At 34.1% G+C, this 23,943-nt stretch overlaps 2 protein-coding genes across 3 annotated transcripts in view; one reads left to right on the top strand and one right to left on the bottom strand.

Annotated features, from left to right (window-relative positions):
- The window catches only part of LOC124540282 (coactosin-like protein), a 38,019-nt gene that overhangs the window by 1,069 nt on the left and 13,007 nt on the right, over positions 1-23,943 (bottom strand). For both annotated transcript variants that reach the window (XM_047117756.1, XM_047117755.1), the window contains exons 2-4: positions 4,866-4,948; positions 3,684-3,794; positions 2,933-3,062 (exon numbers count right to left, since the gene is read on the bottom strand). In XM_047117756.1, the coding sequence (XP_046973712.1) occupies positions 2,933-3,062; positions 3,684-3,794; positions 4,866-4,942 (318 nt within the window). In that variant the 5' untranslated portion in view covers positions 4,943-4,948. The remainder of the gene's footprint in view (positions 1-2,932; positions 3,063-3,683; positions 3,795-4,865; positions 4,949-23,943) is intronic.
- On the top strand, positions 122-1,666 carry LOC124540281 (origin recognition complex subunit 5). Its single transcript, XM_047117753.1, has one exon. The coding sequence runs from the start codon at positions 212-214 to the stop codon at positions 1,607-1,609; it is 1,398 nt and encodes a 465-aa protein (XP_046973709.1). The 5' UTR covers positions 122-211; the 3' UTR covers positions 1,610-1,666.

Below are 23,943 nucleotides of genomic sequence, written 5' to 3'. Positions count from 1 at the left end.
TTAAAATAGGCGTAGCAAGACTGTACTTATTTTAACCATGCCGAACATGAAACGAAACGTTACGTTCCGTCTCATATTATTAACAGTTTCCCTCCAATTGGAGTTATCAATTTGACAGCTGTCATTTTTGATTTCGTTTGTAACTTTGCAATTACGATGCGGTTATATTAAGATTTTTATATTTATATTATATTATGTTTTTGAATTAAACATGGAGGAAATGTATAACAAACTACCTTGCAGAGAAGATCAGCTTAATGATCTACTAGATCTTTTGGGTGAGAGTGACGAACCTCTACCGGCAAGTTTGTTTGTTAGCGGGAGTATGGCCACAGGCAAAAGTTTGTGTTTAACAACAGTTCTACAATATTTGAACTACAAACATGTTTTCATAGACTGTATTGAGTGTTATTCACCGAAAATCATGTACGAATCTATTCTCGCCGGACTCAGTGACGAATATATGGACGTAAAATGTGATTCTTTGTGGGAATTAGTGAACAATCTCAACGCATTAGGCAACCAACAAAATAACTATGAACCCATCGTTCTTGTGTTCGATCGAGCGGAAAGACTTCGGAATATCGATCAAAATATAATATCCACGCTTTTACGATTACGCGAGTTTTGCAGTCTCAATATATGCTGTATTTTCGTCACGCATCTTATATACGATAATTTCCATTTCAAAATTGGCGTTAGAGAACCTATCAAACTTTATTTTCCGAATTATAACAAAGAGGAACTGTTTAAAATAATATTTCTTAGCCAAAAGTCGTTCGTGCGTTACTTGATGAGTAATAATGACATTGGCTGTGATATTAAAGAGGAACTGGAGAGACCAGAGTTGTTCGCAAACTTTCTTAATGCATTCTTGAGCGTATTCTACCGACCGTGTCGAGATTTAATTGAATTACAACACATGGCAAGAGTCAATTTTGTAAAATATTGCGAACCAATCATAAAGAATGAAATCAAACCCAACGATCTTTCAAAACTTTGGCGGCACATTGCTCCAATACTAAAAACAAGTTTAGAATTACTCTATTTAAGAATAAATACAACAAAAACTCCAAATCAGGCACAATCTCCGGGCAAAGAAAACAGTGATGAGAGTCCACCAGAGAGATATAATTTCGACAACACACTCAAAGAAGAATTACTGTCAACGAAAACATTCGCACAAAGCTTTGAATTGCCATATTATGCAAAATATCTATTAATTGCTGCATATTTAGCGAGTTACAACCCCCCCAAGGAAGACAAGCGACTATTTATGAAGAATCATGGAAAACAACGCAAAAAACTACAGCATGTTCGAGCAAAAGCTAAAATTAGTGAGAAGTTGAACACACAGCTCGGTCCCAAAGTGTTTACTTTAGACAGGTTGCTGGCAATCTTCTACGCTATTCTAGAAGAGAGGATCGGTTTAACAAGTAACCTATTAGCTCAGATAGCGACACTGGTGGAGCTCAGACTTATAGCTGGAAGTAAAGAAATTGATTTGGACACTTCGAAATACAAATGTATCATCGGTTATGACTTCATCTCAGCTGTCGCACAAACCGTTGGCTTTAATGTTCGGAAATATTTGTATGATTTCATGTGAATGCTATAATTATTTGTAACTTTATTTATTGTATCGGATTAAACTTCCTATAATGTGCTTTTTTTATATTACTAACATTTTACCTGGTTATCCATAGACAAACCTTTTTTTACCAATCATTCATTTTTTAAAAAAAACTTGACTTTAAATAATAAAACAGATAGAAATATACAAATTTGAATAATTATCATTCAAATTTTATTTACGAAATTCTACGAAATAAATAGATTTTTTTTTTATTTCAATCAAAAAGTACGAATTTCAATTTGAATTATATTTTTTCTAAATATAAATCAATGAATTGTAACAAAAAATATGAATCAACAATTGGCAATAAATTATCTCGGATTACAACTTTTTATTGACAAATTGCTTTAAAACTCGAGTTATCGATCTTAGATTTGAAGCTATAAACATTATTGACATCACTTTATAAAACGTTTGGAGATAATAATTATCTGTACAATAAAAAAACTTTTAAAGGGCGAACAGATAATAGTAAATATTGATTATCATTTACTCAAACAGATAATATTATTGATTAATACTGAGTCACTTATGAACTGTTTGGATTCATTTTAATAATAAATAATATTTTTATTAAATTGCCTGAAATGAAGTTGTTCTTTGGTATGAATATTTAAATATTTTAGCTAGTATAGGCAAGCAAAAAAATCTACTTAGTAAAATTCGTATAATATTACATAATTTTATTATTATTAATATATAAGTATCAGTATGTGCATGTAATGCGGAGGAATGAGGAACATATTGTGAGGAAGCCCTTGAGCATGGATGTGGATGGATATAAAGGCAGAGGACGACCAAGGAAACGATGGATGGATTGTGTGAAAGACGATATGGTTAGAAAGAATGTTACTTGTGAGATGACGTCTGACAGAGAAGTATGGAAGGAGAAGAGATGCTGCGCCGACCCCAAATAAAATTGGGATAAGGGCAGGAGGATGATGATGGGATTATATATTATGAAGACCGAGTTATACATAGGGAAGGTGCCTCTGATCCAGTGGCTTATAGCCCTTTGAACCTGGGACAAAGTCGGACAAATAATAATAATATAAAAGCCCGGAGTAGTGTCTTAAATCTAGCTAAATTGGTCAGAACAACAATACATTAATATTGCTTAGGGAACTGTGCTCTTCCCAAAACATATCGCGAATTGCTCGACAGAACTAATTACTTTATTATAAATTTTAAAAGTAATTACAAATTTTGGTAGGTAAAATTATACCGCATAATAAATACCTCGACATTGTTCAATTAATGGTTTTATCATGAACTATAGAAAAATAATTAACTTACGGAAATGATATCTTTGATGATGGCTTTATCTGTGGACATTTTGGCGCGATTGATAACTGACACATTGGGCCCAACCCAAGTGACGAACATAAATTTCTTGCGCTTCGACATTTCATCGCCCATTTGCAACCTGAATGTAAAAAAAGATACAATTAATAAAACTTATTAAAAAACTTTTTTATGGTATAGGTTGATGAACGAGCATATGGGCCACCTGATGGTAAGTGATTACTACCGCCTATAAACAATGGCGCTGTAAGAATTATTAACCATTTCTTGCACAACCCATACGCTACCAACATTGGGTACTAAGATGTTATGTCCCTTGTGCCTGTAGTTATACTGGCTCACTCAACGGATCTTCAAACCGGAACACAACAATAGTGAATGATGTTTTTTGGCGGTAGAATATCTGATGAGTGGATGGTACCTCGATGGACTTGCACAAAGCCCTACTACCTAGTCAATTTGAGAAATAGTATACTATAATCAAACAAAAATAAATAAAAGAAACTCTGTGCAAGCAAAATAATTGCCCAATAATAGAATATTTTTTCTCGAGCAATTTTTAGTACCATTGTTGATGATGTATTCGGAGATTAAGGTGTGTTAATTTTTATGTAGTCCATAAGGTGGTGACCAATACTACCAAGAGTCTCATTTACACCTAATAAGTAATATTAAGAAAAATAAGTACTTTTTTAATCTGTGCCATTCAAAATTCTGAAGCTAGTAAAAAAAAAGTACTCACCTGACGTAACCAAAAGCGCGGTCATCGTCAGAGAACTGGGTACGGAACTCTGAAAAGTCGCTCCCGCGGGCCGAGCACACGATCCTCGCTCCGTCGAACTTGAACACGGCCCTGATAAAAGCGCTATTACTGCGATTGCTCTGTACTTAAGCTGTTTTGTTGCTAGTCTAGACGCAGTTCTTTTGATGTAAAAAAATTGTCTACGAAATCCTGTACCTGTTTTTTTGAGTTCGTTGTTGCTTTTTCATCTCTTTGCTTTTGTAAATAGTACACTTTTCGTATAATATTTATAAGAGCAATTACAGAAAAGAACTGATTCTAGAATAGCCTTGTTATAAATTTATACTAAAGTTTGACTGCAAAATCAATCAAAAGTATAGCAAACATCATGATGAATCACTAAAAATGTTACACTAATCGTGTAAATAAATCGAATACGCGGTCTGAACGACGATCATAAATTAAAATCTAGGGAAAACATTTTGAAGAAACCTATCCTTATTATCATACTCTTTAGATATGTATCTAACAATCCACAGTACAAAAGTAATCCTTAAGAAACGTTAGAAAGAAAGCATAAGGCCAATGGTGGGAAAATTTAGAGGTTAATGTTTTACATTATACTGTATTCCAACAATAACAGAAGAAAAATAAATAAACAACATTTGAAAACAAATTGACGCGATATAATTCGTAGAGAGCTTGATTAACCTATGATTTTAAAATATATTTGAGAAAAAATGGCGTCTTGAACGTCGACTATACTTTGGAAATAAAATTAACGTGGAAACAGTGCCGTAAATAGCTTTTTCTGCGCCCTGTGCGAGCTTCTATAACTGCGCCCTATTTAAGCAGATCCTTTGCCTTTTTTACTGTCTCACTCACTAAAACTTAAACGCAGGTTCACCAATGCAAATGCGTTGCCCATTAATGATAAACACTATTTTTACATTTTACATTATACTCTGCCCTATTTGCGCCACTACGTGGAAATAAAAAGTTAAGTGTAATACAGTTGTATTATAAATAAAGATCTAATCATCAAGAACTGTCAGTTAAGCACAATATCGCTGAAGTATTAGCATATATGCGATATGCTATATAACGTAAATCAAAGCTTTGTTTTTATTTTTTCTTCTTGCATTGGAATAGACTATACGTTACGAATTTTAAATGTCTCACCATTCCGTGGGCGATGTATCGGACCTGACGTCTTCGTACGCGGCGCGTATCGTGTCTCGATCCAGACCTGTGGTCATTGTAACCTGAAACAAGGAAACATCGTTAATAAACAATTTGAATAACTTACCAAAGTTATTCTAAAAACATACGACCAGTTATCCCGTAGCGATTTAAAACAATGATACCCTGCTTTCTTCAAGATAAAATTACCAAAAACACCTTATCTGTGAAGGTAAAGTATATGTAGATTGCGAAAGGAACTATGATAAATTTTAAGAACACTATTTTCAGACATCTGGTGTGCAAACTTTTTGGTGGGTTAGGTTAGGTTAGAGATTTGAAAGAAATCGCCCACTAAGGTTACAAGATCTGGCTAAATCAGCCCACTAATATGACAACGCCCTCCTGATTAATTTCAGGCACAATAACCATTCTCAAACTAACCAACTATGCAAAAGTTCACAAATATTGTGCGAGTTTGGTACCCTATCTGTACGCACACTACTGGCAAGAGAAGCAGGTTGATTCTGCTTCTCTTGACAGACTTTACGTGATTTCTAGGGGCCTTTAAATACTTTCAACTTCCATCAAGCAGCAGTCACTAAACCTAACCAACCAAGGAGAAACTAACTGCCTTTTGGATTTGAACACGACATTAAAAACCTAGAATCATTAAGTTTACGCGTTCTATCGAATCTCATGAATAAGTCACATATGCTAAGACTTCCACGAACTTCATATATGCTAAGTCAAAAATTATTACTAACTAAAAATATAGTAATATGTATTAAATAAGGAGACTTCTTTTGTTTTAAACTACGGAAATTACCTAAGCCAATACGTAAAATAGTAGAAGATTTAGCGCGTTTCGGAGAATGTTTTACTTTAGCAACTTTTCCTAATTATTTTAATAAATACTTTTCAATTAAATGTAAATAAAAAACTTGTTACACGCACAAGAAATCCTGTAACCCGTGTTTATCGAGTGTCATGATTGAATACTAATTATTACTTCTGCGTATACAACTCATTAACATGTATTAACGTCGTTAACACTACCTAGAATTAAAGGGCCATGTGTCAGGAACTCGGCAACAAAAAGTTTCGAAGATAGACTGTAAGCTTTTGAACGAAAGTAAATAAAGGCTTTTTTTTTAATTATGTCCACTTGTCAAAGACATTGTTCTATAAAGTCCAACTTTTCATAATTTTATTTAAAAAAAATTCAAGTTTCAATGATATTCTTGTAATTACTTCTAAATAAGTTTGTTTGGCTCTTTAAAAGTATGTTTTTTTTTAATAACGAGAGGAAGGAAACCAAAGGAACAAGAAAATTTAATATGGTTTTTGTTTCTTTGAAATTGTAATCAATTAAGTTAAAAAATTACAACTGAACTTTTAATTAAAAATACAATGCCATTATAATTAAATAACCTGGTGCATGCCAAGCAATTTTTTCCGGGGTGAGCATAAAGGGGCAAGACAGGCCCTCTGCTGAAGTACTTCTCGACGGCTCGGAACTTTGAAACGACATTTTAAAACTACTTAAATTTGAGTTTAGTATGATTCCGTTTTTTGTTGTCGAGTTCTTACACAAAGGGGCATCAGGATTTCTTTCGAAGGGCACTTGACTTGATGGATGGGCCCCTTGTCTCTTACGGCTCAGTCCATAATCTGGTGTCATTTTTCAATCAAATATTTTTATATTTTATTGTAATCGCCGTTGTTTTTTATGCAACTACTGATCAATACCTCCATATTATCATAATTAACAGTGAAAATATTTATCATCAGCTAAATTGATTTAAAAAATTTAGTAGTCCATCCCAGTAGCCATCTTGAAATGCCAAAACAGGACAAAATGGTGGCAAATTATGTTAATGTTCGAAAATCGAACACTGTTATAGCTTAAGTAAACTTATAAATTTTTTTGATCATTTAACGTCTTATTCATGATTTCATTATTCTGATATGCGTATTATAATCTAAACTAGAAAGGATATTATATATTTTTAATCAACCGAATGTTTCGGTCAATATATCTAATCAATGATTATATCCATATGTCCACAGAACCTTAATATTTTATATAAATTTGCTATATTATGTATAGATTTATGAAATTTAGGAAATTGAATGCAAATTTCTTATATTTCAAATTAAAAAAAAATTAACACAATCCCAAGTCACAATAAAAAAAACCGTCGTATCAAAAGCGGTACGTATCCTAGGAAATGTATACGTACAGAGGTGGCATCCATCACACAGAGTAATGAAAAAAAAAACGGTAACACATGTCGCCATATCGAATCCTAATTAGGGTAAGATCTGTTCTTACATCGTTAAGATATGGGCATGCGTGTAATTTTTCAATTAAGTTCTAAGAGATCGGTACTTTGTAATTTATACCGTTGAAAAAATCGACAAGTTCGTACCGTACTCGCATGCCGGGGTTACAATGGGAGACATGGTATTTAATGACATCTATTATTGGTTTATTAATTAAATTTCCTTGGAAATTAATACTTTTGTTATTGTCATTCAATTTTATATATTCATAACTGGTATTGAGTTATAAATATATATGGTGTTGTTATTTAAAATCATTACGAAATAATTGTGTTTTATGATATAGCAAGTATTTTTTTCTGTAATTTACCACCCAATGATCGTACATTCTGCTGCCAATCGGCATAATTGGTTAAGTTATGATACGGCTTACTGGGTGAGTGAGCCAGTGTAACTACAGGCACAAGGAGCATAACATCTTAGTTCCAAAGGTTGGTGACACGATGAGCCTCGAACTTTGGGAGCGAAAATGTTAAATCACTTGCGTTTATAGTTACACTGGCACACTTATCCCAAAAACCGGAACGCAACAATACTAAGTGTTGTTGTTTTACAATTGAATATGTGATAATTACTAATTAGCCGAGTTGGCCCAGTGGTTAGAACGCGTGCATCTTAACCGATGATTGTGGGTTCAAACCCAGGCAAGCACCACTGAATGTTCATGTGCTTAATTTGTGTTTATAATTTATCTCGAGCTCGGCGGCGAAACAAAACATCGTGAGGAAACCTGCATGTGTCTAATTTCATCGAAATTCTGCCACATGGGCATTCCATCAACCCACATTGGAACTGCGTGGTGGAATATGTTCCAAACCCTCTCCTTAATGGAAGATGAGGCCTTATCCCAGCATTGGGAAATTTACAGGCTGTTACTTTACTTTTTTTATGTGACAAGTGAATGGTACCTACCCAGAGCTTGCACAAAGTCGTTTTACGATAGTAGTATATCATACGAACTCGTCAGATTATCAGATGATTTTCTAATCGGATCTATTCAGTGCTCATCATTTTGATTATCCGGCAAATTAAATAAGTAATACTATATGATACGTTTTTTATATTATAGTCTGTGGTTTTGCTGTTCGGCGATAGAATATCTGAGGAACCTGCCCAGATGGGCTTGCAAAACGTATTAAAATTAGTTTTAAACAAATTGTGTTTAAATGAAAATGCAATGTTTACATCGTCATAATTAACTATTCTGTAAAAAACGAACATGATACTCGGACCCTATTTCGAAAAGTCGAAAACACACTTATGATGACACGCTATTTTAATACGTACTCATATATCCTTTAAATATGATTACGATTGTAGTCGATGTCGCATATTACCTTCTGACAATAGGCGATTATTTTCTACGAGATTGTTCTTGCGAATAGCTGTGGTCTGTGTGACCAAGTGAAATAAATACAACGAAGAATTTACGATCGTTAACATTGACAATTTCTATTCGACAGATAGCTAGCTATCCGTGTAGCGCAGACATTTCTCATCTCGTTACCGTAATTTGACAGATGAATGCGACCATCAAAATTGTTTACAGCATTTCTCTAATATGCATGATGAGTCTTGATATTTAACTCAAAGCCCGAATATAAATGCAAATTTATATTTATTAAAGACAAGTGTAAGTAATTAAATCCAATTATGAATTAAAAAATTAGCCCTCAATTTGTAGGTACAACCATTTTTTTAATATATATTTAAACGTCAAATAATTTTCGGCAAAGGATCTAATATGTACAGCCAAATAATAATACTATAATCACGTTAAAAAATTATAACAGTCAGCATTTATCTATCCAGCGATATTGCGCTATTCTTTTTTATGAAGTGGACGATGTCCTTATGCGCATACCGCGCCCCCTTTCACTCGCAACGTACGCAAAAAACGTAATTTCTTCGCAATTAGCGCCTCTTGTTAATAAGCGAGAGTCGGGAGCGGGTTTTAAAAGATAACGAATGCATTGTGAAGTAAAGAAAGAGTTTTCACTTATTTTTTTTAGGTTGGTACGATGTTTTACGGGTACTCTTATTCCTTTTCGGAAGTTAGTGGCCGGAAGGAAGGTCTACAAGAAATAAACATGCTTATTGTTTACTTTTTTATACAATTATATTTTATGCGAAGAAAAGTGTCTTAATCTTTCTCTAACTTATACGGATGGCGTTATACGGATCGCATTGTTATACGTATAATCTACAGTGTATCATGCACTATTATAAATAAAATGCAATATACTTTAGAAGATGTACAGTGACATTTAAAACGCCAACATAGACTATATTTAAATAGTGATCATGTGTTTTTGGTTTTTGGAAAAGAAGACGAATAAATCTCGTTTTAGTTACCTTCCTCTATGACAAACCAACGCACATCTTAACATGAATTCTAATATATTACATGCCCCTTGTACTGGGAATTATACTGGCTCACTCAACCTTCAAACAGGAACACACCAACGGAGTATTAAAATTTGGGAGTAAAATATCAGATTTTTGGACGGTGCCCACTCAAACTTGTAGTAGGACATTAGCGTCATTTTTGGCTCCATCAGGTTATAATGGAACACATTCAACTGAACCGAAGATTGTGGATTAAAGGCCACAGAAGCAATCTTAAACTTTAACGTGCGTAATCTCGTACGCAAGGAAAACATCACGAGGAAAGCTGCAACATTGAGGCATTGTTGTGAAACTAGATTCAATGATTTTCTTCGAAATCGAAATCGAGATAGAGATTGACAACAACAACAGCCTGTAAATTTCCCACTGCTGGGCTAAGGCCTCCTCTCCCTTTGAGAAGAAGGTTTGGAACATATTCCACCACGCTGTTCCAATGTCGGTTTGTGGAATCCACATGTGGTAGAATTTCTATAAAATTACACACATGCAGGTTTTCCTTCACCGAGAACTAGATGATTTATAAACTTAAATTAAGCACATGACATTCAGTGGTGCTTGCCATGAGCCACTGATCACTGCGTCATCTTGGCCCCAATATTCTTAATATTTTGCTACTACAACGACAAACCTTGGAAGAGCAAGAGAAACCAGAATGACAGGATTCGATGTCTTGGACATCGTCGCTTTTGACTGATTCTTCCTTTCCATCCTTGACGATCTCGTAGAGTTCGTCGATTCTGTTCTTCAGCGTTTTGACTTCGCTGTTCAGCTTCCGTCTCTCCACAGCCACGTCTTCGAGGGCTGTTATTTTATCCGAAAATTGGCTTAAGATTTTCTTCATTTCGTCAACATTTTTCGTCAAGACATCGAATTTGTGTATAATATTATTTTGCGTACTCGATAGCTTGGCGATGTGCTCTTGCAATTTTGTGTAATCGTTGCTAATTCTATTTGTTTCTAAATTCATTTTGTTGGACGATTATTATTATTATTTTTTTAATTAAAAACTGTACATTATTTTACTAAGTTTTACTTTGTTGTGTTTAAGATAACGTAAATGTTTTCAGATACGAAATTGTTGCTATCTGTCAACTGTCACTTTGACGTTTTGCGTTTTTGATCAAAACCGGCCAGCCATTCTTGTCTTGTCCATCCTACGTAACATTGGCGAAATAATCTGTTACTTGCCGGTACAACTAAAGCCCATTACACAATGAAAAAAATAAGGAATAAGGAACAAGAAATAAGGAATAGCACAGCAACCAAAACACAATAGGCGATAGGCTACAATATTTAACCAATCACAGCGGTTGAATACCTGCTACTAGTTACGTGCTGCTGTTAGTTTGACGACACTTCGCTGAAAAAATGCCCTGCGATTGGCTGGCTATAAGAAATAAGAAACAAATTCCCAACGCGACGGAAATTTTATTCCGTATTCCTGAATTATGAATTAATTAAAGGTGCTGCCATCGCTGGATTCCGCTATTCCTTATTTCTTGTTCCTTAATCCTTATCTCTTATATCTTATTGTTTCATTGTGTAATGGGCTTAAAAGCTATTACACCAAGAATTGAAGTGAACTAAAACCAGCCAGATTTTTTTAATAATATAAAATGAGCTAGGCATAGGTCACCCAAGAACATTAAGAATTTAAAAAAAAATCATAATTTTATTAAAAGTTATTTTCAAGGTACCTGAAAACTTTACTTATAAGTTATAACTTACCACGTGGTATACCACGAACGATGTAATGTAATATGTGTACTCATTCTACCATAGAAACACTCGCTTTAAAATAATATACTGTTCAGATTAATTAATAAGCATAACGTAATGCTTGTGTCGCAGCTATTTATAAATATCCGTTTGTTTAGCTAATCGTCCAGTTATTCGGTCTAAAACGGAAGTGGCGAGTTTATTTAGTAAGCCAGCAGAAGATAGCTTGGAATGTTATGCCAGTGAAATTGATCCAATTTATAATGTGACGCCTTCTATCTACCTACGTTCTTTCTTTATACAGTATAAAACAAAGTCGCTTACCGCTGTCTGTCCGTATTTATGCTTAGATCTGTAAAATTACGCAACGGATTTTGATGCGATTTTTTTTTATAGATAGAATGATTCGAGAGGAAGATTTTTGTATATAATACAAGGGCAATACAGTAAAGAAACACTGCCAATTTTAAAAGTTTCTAATGTGGTGTCGTAAATATAGAAATTCTGTAGTATATTTTGTATCAGCTTTGAAGCCGTGCGAAGCCGGGGCGAGTGGCTAGTTTAGCGACTTTTTACGCGTGATTGTCATTTGTTATGTACGAACGTGTCTGTTATAAAAATAGACGTTCTAAATTTGAGTATTAATTCATCAAAGCTGTGTTCCTCTGGGACTAAACGGCTGTGACTTTACAGAGCAAGTAGGCCAGTGGCTGTACCTATCCCACAAATTCCACTCTGTACCAATAAAGTTACAATTACAATGTAAAAGTCAAACAAATAACTCTTGACATCAAATGAAAGCTACATCATTGGTAGAGTGAGAGAATAATCTATGATATTTACTATGAACTCCCGAAAAAATGTCGTTTTGAACCACGAAGAAACTGTCATCGGAAATTTGGAAGGAAAATATAATATATATAAGTAACTTTTGTGGAACAATGTATGCGGTTCTACAACAGGATCCCAGGAAGCGTTCAAAATGCTTCTCTTGCCAAAATTGTTAATTAACGCTTGTGTGTGTAAGGTTACTATACAATTAGTGGTTTTATGATTGATAGCACACCTTGGGAATGAAACGATTGAATTCTGGTTATTTATATTCAGTATATTATACATTTAAATAGTTTGACATTACTAAAAAAAAATCCGATGTTTCTTTCGCCAGTTCTTCTCAGATTAAGGTGTATTTCAAAAAAAGAAAAGTAAATAGTAACAGCCTGTAAATTACCCACTGCTGGGTCAAGGCCTCCTCTTCCATTAAGGATAGGGTTTGGAACATATGCCACCACGCTGTTCCAATGCGGGTTTATGAAATGCACATGTGACAGAATGTCGATGAAATTAGACACATGCAGGTTTCCTCGCGATGTTTTCCTTCACCGCCGAGCACGAGATGAATTATAAAGACAAATTAAGCACATGAAACAGCGGTGCTTGCCCGGGTTTGAAGTCGCAATCATCGGTTAAGATGCACGCGTTCTAACCACTGGGCCATCTCGACTCAAGACTGAGGAGCCCACGTGCATGGAATGCACATATGGCAAAATTTCGATTAAATTAGACACATGCAGGAAACCTGCACGATGTTTCCTTCACCGCTAAGTCCGAGATGAATTATAAACACAAATTAAGCACATATATATAGTGGAGCTTGCCTGGGTTTGAACCCGCAATCATCGATTAAGATGCACGCGTTGTAACCACTAGGCCGTCTCAGCTCTTATTTATATCTTTATATCTATTTTTTCAAAACACTGGTAGTATTTAATCTGACTATCAGACTATAAGTCTTTTTTTATACATTCAAACAATTTGAAACAATATTTTTTGAACAAAACATTATTCAGAATGTTAATGGCTCAAATTTATTTTGAAAGAATACGAAATCATAATAAAATTTACTTTTCTTTTGGAAATGTTGAAAGCAAAAACGTGAGGAATCCTCAAAAGTTAAATTATATATTTACAATAACATCATTCGTCAGCTTTACTTTAAGCAGAGTTTTTTTTCTATGTTATAGATTGAGGGACGAGCATATGTTCAACCTGATGGTGCGTGGTCACCATCACCCATAGACAATGACACTGTACGAAATATTAACTATTCCTTACATCGTCAATGTGCCACCAACCTTGGGAACTAAGATGTTATGTCCCTTGTGCCTGTAGTTACACTGGCTCACCCTTCAAACCGGAACACAATAATACTGAGTACTGTTATTTGGCGGTAGAATAACTGATGAGTTGGTGATACCTACCCAGATCGACTTGCACAAAGCCCTACCACCAAGAAAGAGTAATTAAATCTTAGCAGTAAACAATTATTGCTTTGTATCATTATCATGGCATTGTAAAAAACAAAGTCACGTACCGCTGTCTGTCTGTGTATGCTTAGATCTTTAAAAATACAACTATTTAAGATAGTGTGATTCCAGAGGAAGGTCTTTGTACATAATATATGGACAATATAGTAAAGATGCATGTTTCTAATGTGATGTAAATAAACAATTTCTGTAGTGCAATATTTTTAAAAATGCTAAGTATTATATATACAGTCGGGGTAAGAAAAGGTTCGTCACCTTAAGATCTATTTTCGAGTGCTTAGTATGAGCGATCTGCTTTACCGATCGAGAAAGACATATTGCTTCGCAATGATTTGATGTTTAGATTCAAAAGGTACTAAGAGTACGACTTGACAAAGGAATGAATTTGAAAACTGACAAAGATTTTCTTTCTCAGACTGTACATAGTTTATATGCGGTACATTAAAACGTGTCCTTGTGAAATTAAAGTATCGTAAACTCGAAAATGTTATTTGCAAAAATTTCCATTCTAATGTAGAACTAGTTGTTACCCGCGGTTTTAGGGGATTGGTTGTCACGTGATAGTTAAAAAAAATAGCCATGTCCCTCTTTAGAGTTCCAATTTCAACTTCATGGCTTATTTCATCAAAATCGGTTTAGTAGTTTCGTAGTGAAAGAGCAACAGATTTACATATAGACAGCGTTACTTTCACATTTATAATATTATTGGTAGATATTTAAACCTATGAAAACTTCTATATGGATATTTTTATAATATAACTGACGAAGGTTTTATTACTCTGACTGTACATAGTGATGTTGTTAATGTAATACAAAGCCATTGCATTTTCTCAGTCAGCTGTAAATGTAACGTAGAGCATAAACAGATTGATAATCAACTCTGTATGGTGTAACTCGCTCGCTTAGCCACGCGAATGCATCAGCAATGATCATACGGTTCGTTTGATAATCCTTACAGTGGCGGATTTACCAATAGGCTAAGTAGGAGCCTAGGGCGGTAGACTTAGAGGGGCGGCAAATTTAGCCCAAATTTGTTATTATCTTAGAGAAATAAAAAAATTATAACTATATGTGTACACATGACGTCCGTAATCCGCATACTCGTCACTACATAGCGGGTTGGAAAAATAATCTAGTAACTCACAGAAATTTCGCCTAGTTTATAATCATACTAATAACGGGAAAAAACCGATGTAATGAGGACGATAGTACACAAATCATAATGTTGCAAATAAAAGTAGGGGCGGCGAAAATTGAATAGCGTAGGTACTAGCCTACTAGCGGCAGATTTGTAAGCCAGTGAATCCTTACCATCATTAATTGCTACTGTCTTACTTGTCACTTCAAAACAATGTATTTTTTCTGCATATAAAGGATCAGGCGAGATCCGTCATAGATCATGACGTCTAAAATCGTAATTCAAATGTAAACCTTCCAAAAAATAAGCAATTTACGATTTTGTTAAGAAATTTATATAATTATTTTTAGCCAGATGTTATCATTCTCAAATATTAATCCATACTAATATTATAAATGCGAAAGCGACTCTGTCTGTCTGTCTCGCATTCACGCCTACACTACTGGACCGATTTAAATGAAATTTGGTACACAAAAATATACCAAAAGTGTTCCTTTTGCATTGGAAAAAAGTGTCGCAAACAAAGATGTCTTACATCAATGTAATATTTTACGCGGGTAGCAGCTAGTAAGCCAATAACAATATAAAACTATCGTTGGATTAACGAATTCTTCTCAGAAAATGAATTAGTACCAATCTGAGGGCTAATTCTAGCATCGCGCTCATTGGTCAATTTAAATAGCGCGCGCTTTCCCGGCTTCCTGTTACGCACTTCCGTCCCTTTTCACGAAATCACTCGCATAGATTGCAAGAAAACTAAAGAAAAGATGTGTGACATTAAAAAAAAAACAATATATTGAGGCCGACTGTAACTTACTATTAATACTTAAAATAATGTACTAATTAAATTTATTTGATCACATTTATTTCTAGTTCATATAAAATTTTCCTGTTTGCAATAACAATATTTAAGGTTAATTAGAGGAATATATTTATTTTACTAATTTTAAACATTCTATAACAATATGTAATATAATCTATATTTATATATAGTATGACACAACTTGATGTCGCATCGGCAAAATTCATAAAACCGATCACATACGAATTAAGTACGCTATCCCAAATTATCAATATTTCTTTCTCATGTGAATATGATTTTTACACAAACGTAATAACTTGTAATATCATATGACCAAATATATTCGTCAATTTGACACGTCGATAGCAAATGCATGTAAATACATGCATTTGCTTTCTCGGGTTGAACTGACGAGAACAGAATCGCGCGATAGGGAGCTATTTCTATTGGTTGTGTAAATCGGCAGTAATCGGTTTTATTGAATTTGATGGTGCTACATCTAAGTTGTGTCGTACTATACCATCTATACCTAAGTATAAAATGTAGCTTATATATAAAAAAGAAAGGATATCCGTTTAACAGATATTATAAGTTGGCACTTAATGTATGTTTTCAAAGAGATTTCTATACTTCATATTTTTGCAAGTCAGCCATTTTCTAACGGTATATGATTACCGTACATCTGATATGAGTTTTGTGTATATTGGTTTATTAATCATTTTATTTAAGCATTACAAAAAAAAAGCGTCACCTTTTTTATTGCTATTTATAAATATTAGTTGACGCCTGCGGTTTCGCTCGCAATTTAAGTGTTGGTTATCATGTGATAAGCAAAAGAAGAATAATTTATGAACATAAGAATTAACAACATTAAATGCTTAAATATGAACTAAAACTAGTTACTGTATAAATCTTGACCGCGTGGAATGGTGGCAAGAATACTAGCAGCATTTCCCCGTTGAATCGCAATTCCGATCCTCTGGGCAAAAGAAGTAGCCTATGTCATAACTTGGAGTTCTAGTTTGCTTCTCACCGAATTTCATCAAATTCGGTTCATTTGTTGGTCTGTCTGTCTGTCTGTCTGTCGTTCGAAAGAGCGAGTTACTATCACATTTTAAAATATTAGTATAGATATAAAAAGTAAAGTAAAGTAACTGTAAATTTCCCACTGCTGGGTTAAGCCACCTCTCCCATTGAGAAGTGGGTTTGGAACATATTCAACCACGCTGTTCCAATGCGAGTTGGTGGAACGCACGTGTGGCTGAATTTCGATGAAATTAGACACATGCAGGTTTCCTCACGATGTTTTCCCTCACCGCGGAGCATCAGATGAATTATAAACACAAATTAAGCACATATATATGGTGATGCTTGCCTGGGTTTGAACCCGAAATCATCGGTTAAGATGCACGTGTTCACCACTGGGTCATCTCAGCTGTAGATATATGTAGATTAATTCTTTAATAGACTAAAATTAGTCCCCCAGATGTAGCAGTGCCATAACTTCTATTCCAAAGATTAAAAATACTTATGATGTACGTGAATGACGCGATCGAGTTGAACGCCCGCGTTTATTTAGTTTGTTTTGATAAAATGGAGGGAGTTTAAATACCAGCGTTTCCTTTCATTAAATTAATCAAGAGATATTGAATGAATCTGTTGAGACGGTTTTCGAATGAATTGGTTTAAATGAAGAATAAGTTTTATTAATATTACAGTTCCGGTTTCCGTTATGGTATATCCTTTAATTACATTTATAGAAATAAAAAGAATGACTTGCTTATTGATTAAAATAAATCATCTGAAAGTAACGGATATATTTTAAATGTAGTGGAAATGAAAACAATAATAAAAAATTAAAACCTTTTTTTAATAATGTATGCCACGTATTATACGATATACCATATTTAAGGCAATTATAATTATGATTATAGTTAGTAAATAGCTTTATTTGAGAACATAAGTGAATATATAATCATATATACACTAGTGGTGTTCTGGTAGACCTCACTTTGTATGGTGGTATGCTTTACTTCGCGCGTTAAATGATCATGCAGATAAAAAAAATTTTTAGCATGTCAGACTGACATTTTGATTTTTTTTATTTCGTATTTTGAATAATAAAAACAAATGAAATGATTTCGAGTCCTTGTATAAATGATTTATATAACTGTCTAAATTATATTAAAAAAGTTATGAATTATATTAACTTTTTGCGTTGCTTAATGAAGCAATCTTTTCTTACAGTTCTGACATTATAAATTTTAATCTAATACTTTTTTAATTTCCCTTATGATACAATAGAGAAATATAAGTCATAAATTCCACGAACGTTGATAAGATTTACCGACAAAAATATTTTATGAAACCAATAAATGATTTTAGATTATTATCGGATTTCATTGTAATAGTTTTTTCCTTAAACTGTGATTAGAATTCATTGTATGTGTAATTTACCAGTAAGTAATCAGGTGAAGTCATATGTACGTCAATAGCTAAATCTTTTATGAGAAATTCTAAAATAACGGTGACTGTACTGTTTTTTAATATTTACAAGCGCCCCGGTTTCGCACGGGAGCAATTCTGATATTAAATATACTACAGAATGTTTCTTGTTTCTTTACTATATAGTCCATCTATTATGTACAAAAACCTCTCGAAACACTCTATCTAATAAAAAACCGCATCAAAATCCGTTGCGTAATTTTAACCATCTATACATACATCAGAGTCGAGATGGCCCAGTGGTTAGAATGCGTGTATCTTAACCGATGATTGCGGGTTCAAACCCAAGCAAGCATCGCTGATTCATGTGCTTAATTTGTCTTTATAATTCATCTCGTGCTCAACGGTGAAGGAAAACATCGTGAGGAAACCTGCATGTGACAAATTTCATAGAAATTCTGCCACATATGTATTCCACCAACCCGCATTGGAACAGCGTGGTGGAATATGTTCCAAACCTTGTCCTCAAAGGGAAAGGAGGCCTTTAGCCCAGCAGTGGGAATTTACAGGCTGTTGTTGTATGCATACATAGGGACTAAATATTGTTTATACATATAAAGATGTATCACTTCGAAAGTCACCCATGTTAAATGTTACTTTTAAATTTAGTGGTAAGTCGATGGTGTAACTCTATAATAAATAAATAGGGACAGATGGCGGTAAGCAACATTGTTTTATACAGTGTAATCATGAGGATGATGATAGTCGGAAGCCAGATCTATCTTTATTTCCCTTTCGTAGTCAAACTGGGCAATGGACCTTATATTATATTATGCTAAGGTCATTGAGACATTGGTGCTCATAGATTTAATATTAATCCTTTCTTTTATCGCCAATACATCGCCTTCCTTGACGAGTTGACGACCTCCGTGGTCGAGTGGTGTTTACACCGGTTTTCATGGGTACGCCACTCCGGGATCCCGGGTTCGATTCCCGAACGAGTCGATGTAGATTACCATAAGTTTTCTATGTTGTCTTGGGTCTGGGTGTTTGTGGTACCGTCGTTACTTCTGATTTTCCATAACACAAGTGCTTTAGCTACTTACATTGGGATCAGAGTAATGTATGTGATGTTGTCTCATATTTATATTTATTTATATATTCCTTGGAAGCTAAGAAATTGCGAGGTCATTGAGACCTGACGTGTACCAAGACTTACCACGAAATATACTATTATATTTAAAATCAATTTATTTAGGCGTTTCCTGTAATTTTGTAATTAAACACGTATTGTTGCCTATCTTAATCGTTTATCAAATTCTGTGAAATAATGACACACAGCAGAACTAACGGCAGTGATTATTTTAATTAATAACGGAATGTCAATGTCTGATTTGCCGTTTCTTTCTAACGTCTGCGATTAGAAAAGAACAGCATTACATTTCATTTCAATATTTATGACTTAGCGATTCTCTAAGAAATATAATTCGAATGATATTCGATGATCGATTGAAAGTTCGTGTAATGTAGAAAGCAATCGAGTTTTAATTTTTAACATTAAAATGTTTCATGCACAAACACAACGTGGTTCTTGATACACTTACTAGTATCTATACTAATATTATAAATGTCTGTCCATCTATCGCTCTTTCACGACCTAACCGCTGAATCGAATTTGATAAAATTTGGTATGAAGCAAACTATACCATTTTTTGGCTGACACATGACCATAGATAATACATATATAATGAAATGAAATGCACATGACAACCAACACCCTAAATACAGACTGGCAAGTATAAGTTGGCGTTCCTGTGGCAGCACCTGCTACACCTTTGTTTGCCACTTTTTTGTTTATTCTACCAATATCTCCCTAGAAAATAATTCTCTACGTATAATTTTTAATAGATTTTGGGTAAGTTTTCTTAGTAAGGGTAAATAAAACAAATAAGATATTAAATGAACAAATAAATTAGTACATGTTTTTGCCACACGCCAACTTACACTTGACGCGCTATACTACCGATTACTAGTATGACATATACATATATTTATATGGCAATATTCATTTAAAATGTTGCTCTATAAAACCTTCGCATTTGTAAAAGTTGATTTTTGAAATTCAAACTTCGAATTCCCTATTTTTCAATTTAGTTCTCGCAAAACGACTTCACAGATAATCCAATAAGCTAACTAGTGTCATTCAAAATAAACGGTTTTAAGCTGATTTTCAGACATTGCAATATTTGAAGGTGAATCGGCTTTTCCTGTCACTATTTCTTGTTCATTATTCTTTTATCTATATTAAAAGTAACGTGAAAGTAACTATCTTCGTCTGTATATATATCGCTGTTTCACGACCAAACCGATTTTGATGAAATTTTGTGTAAAGCAAATCGGATAATTAGAATTATAAATGCGAATGTATAAACTATAATATAAATTGTTTTTTTTAGTATTCAGATTACGTCATGAGGAATGTTTAAAATCATAGAAATTCTTTCAGATTTTTATTATATTATAAGGAGAATTAGTGTGACTTTCCGAAAGCCACGCGTCAAGCTGACAGATGGCTTTTAAAATTATTTATCTTTTTGTCGGGAGGTGGCGCGAAATACGGTCAGGCGTATCATTGTTTTTCTGTTTTTGTGATAATATTAAAAAACCAGAAATTTATTGAAGTATTTTGTTGTTAATGATTATTATTTTATATCCTTGCAATAAATTTGTTATAAAAGTAATTTTGTTTTGTTAATAATATTTTTTCTAGAAGAACTAAGTTACATTATATCAGATCAATAAGCGTCAAATAGTCTATTTATTATAGCAGTCCCACACTGTATAATATATGCTTATCAGATCCGAGAAATAACTATAAACGTCGCACAATATGACAAGGCGCTTAATAAATTGTTACAATCCAAACTATCAAATTGCCTTGCGCGGCGAATAGTGAACATATTAGAACTTTTTTTTAGTGATGCAAAAATATATTAGCGCGCTTTGGGCGTAGAATCGATTCGTACGCCTTGATAGGAAACCTCCAATACCGTCATACTCCCTGCCCGAAGCTCTCTTCTCCCTTGTATCTCTTACTTCGTGTCACATATACTATATCCTTAGTTGCTTAATATTTGTGCTCTAAGATATTAGTAGGTAAATTAAAGTAGTAAAGTAACAGCCTGTAAATTTCCCACTGCTCGGATAAGGCCTCCTCTTCCATTAAGGAGGGTTTGAAACATATTCCACCACGCTGTTCCAATGCGGGTTGGTGGAATGCACATGTGGCAAAATTTTGATGAAATTAGACACATGCACGTTTCCTCACGATGACCGACCGCCGAGCACGAGATGAATTATAAACACAAATTAAGCACATATATATATAGTGGTGCTTGCCTGGGTTTGAACCCGCAATCATCTGGGCCATCTCAGCTCATAGGTAGTGTGTCGAATTTTAACTGTTTGACTGGCTCACTCAGCCTTCAATGAAGACAGTACTGAATATTGCTCCTTGGCGGTAGACGGTAGAATGTATGAGTAATGGGTAGTACATACCCAGAGCGTCTCGTACAAAGCCTTATCAGCATTCAAAATTATTTAAATGATCAACAATTTCGTTGCACCACAGCGTCCCTTATTAACAAGTTTTTTTTTTAATTTTATCGTGAATGCGCCAAGACACCACAGATACAAAATAAAACAAATAATAAAGCCATAAAGGTTATGTTTATGAGAATTGATCGATTAAATATTATTACTTTTCTTTTCATCGCTGTGACTAGCTTGTACGGTTGTCGTTCAGAGTTCCAGACCTATAAAAATTATAAAGTTTTTCTAATAAGATTCTTAGTGTTACTTGAAATAATAAAGATAGCAGTATTATCCCCTGTTTAAGCATGTAGCCTAAATAATTGGTTATATTATAAAATAAAATATTTGAAAATAATTTATTTCGAAAGACGTAGATTTTGCTCGATTTAGTTACCGATAAATATGCCGCTGTGAACTGTAATTGCAGAGAAAATTGTCAGCAGTACAGTCTCGTCCCCCACCGATTTATTGGATGACAGTGAAGGGGGAGGGGGTATCACGATGTGCACGTATCGATATCGAATAAAAATTTAAAAAGTTATTCGGTAGAAGGCGAAAGCGATTATTATAATATTTTACTGTCATCGAAAATGTATAGAAATGCGAATAACAACAAAATCTTAGGTTTCTATTAACTGGTCATTATTATTTTTTTATTATATAAATAGTTCTTATCATGTAGGTTACATATATATTTTTTTAATATTTCTTTTACGATTACCAAGAAAAAAGGGTAACGAAAATTTTATTATTTCACGTGTATCCACGCCTCAATCAAAGATTGGCAACATTTTGACAAAATTGCAATGTGCGATGTATAATTTTTAAAGAGGTAACCCTGATCGCGACTTTGTTGCAAACCAGACGCCACAAGCTCCGTATAAGGAGAGCAGATCCAAGTCATCTGTTGCGTATAAAATTTATAGTTAAGTGGAATCGTCAAATGATATTTTTATTCTCAGTACAGTCAATAATAGTATTTCTTATGATTTACTAGTAGTTACCCGCAGCTTCGCACGCGTTTTAGGGTATTGGCTGTCATGTGTTAGACAAAAAAAGTAGCCAATGTCCTTTCTATTAACATAAGAATTAATAACATTAAATGCTTAAATATATACAAATATGACCTATGAACTGTATAAATCTTGACCGCGTGGAATGGTAAGAATGCTAGCAGCATTTCCCAGTTGAATCGCAATTCCGATCCTCTGGGCAAAAAACGAACCAGCCCTCCTGTCAGCGAGAGGCAATGAGGTGAGGTGTTATACTTTTGATGAAGCTTTTTGTACTACTCCAAGGGTCAAGCGTTTCAACAGCAAATGGAACAAAACAGTAATTTGTTCTTTCTTGAAGTTCAAGCTTGCTATATTCCATAAAATCGGTTCAGCGGTTTGATCGTGAAAGACCCACAGACAGGCAGAGTTACTTTTACTTTTATAATATTATATATAGATGATTTGCTGTATTTTTAGTGTTGCCAGGTTAAAATAAATACGTGAATCGGTTAATAAAATATAACGGGTTAAAGGTAGACGAAAAATCTATCAATCCGATCAGACGTGTTCGAATCGAATTATGTCTACGAGCTATTAGCCATGCGATGCGATTTCTGCTTGGGATTCCAATTTTGTCATCTCCTATAATAAAAAAATGTATCGCCTTATAGAAAAAGCACTTAAAGCGGTTTATGAACTAAGTTTAATTATTACAGAGTATAAAACAAAGTCGCTTTCTCTGTCTATATCTCTATGTATGCTTAAATCTTTAAAACTACGCAACGTATTTTGATGCGATTCTTTTTAATAAATAGAGTGATTCAAGAAGGTTTTATTATACATATAGTACATCGAAAATTTAGTAAAGAAACACTGATAATTTTAGAATTTTCTACGGTGATGTCATATCATTGCACCCGTGCGAAGCCGGCCGGGTCGTTGCTAATAAAATAATACTTTTTTGTATTGCGCTGTCCGTTTACTAAAAGGCCGTTAATAGCATAATTCTAATTTTGATCTGTGATTTGTACGCTCGTTGCTCAATCACGCTTGACCAGATGGACAAATCTCAAAGTTAAAGTTTTTGCTTTAAAATGTCAATAGACTAAGTTACCTCGATTTGGAACGCCGACTCTAAAAAGTTTCAAGTCTGCAATAAGATAATTTGTGATGACGTAACGGCAATAATAGCTACTCCATCATTCAGCGTGACATGGTCTATTGTGTGACGTGTCATAGACATTGGCGCTTTAAGTAGGTTGTAGGGCTTTGTGCAAGCCCGTCTGGGTAGATACCACCC

The sequence above is a fragment of the Vanessa cardui genome, chromosome 24 (assembly GCF_905220365.1).
Source record: "Vanessa cardui chromosome 24, ilVanCard2.1, whole genome shotgun sequence".
Classification (NCBI taxonomy): Eukaryota; Metazoa; Arthropoda; class Insecta; order Lepidoptera; family Nymphalidae; genus Vanessa; species Vanessa cardui.
The sequence above is the reverse complement of the archived record's forward strand: the minus strand, read 5'-3'. Positions and strand labels throughout refer to the sequence as shown.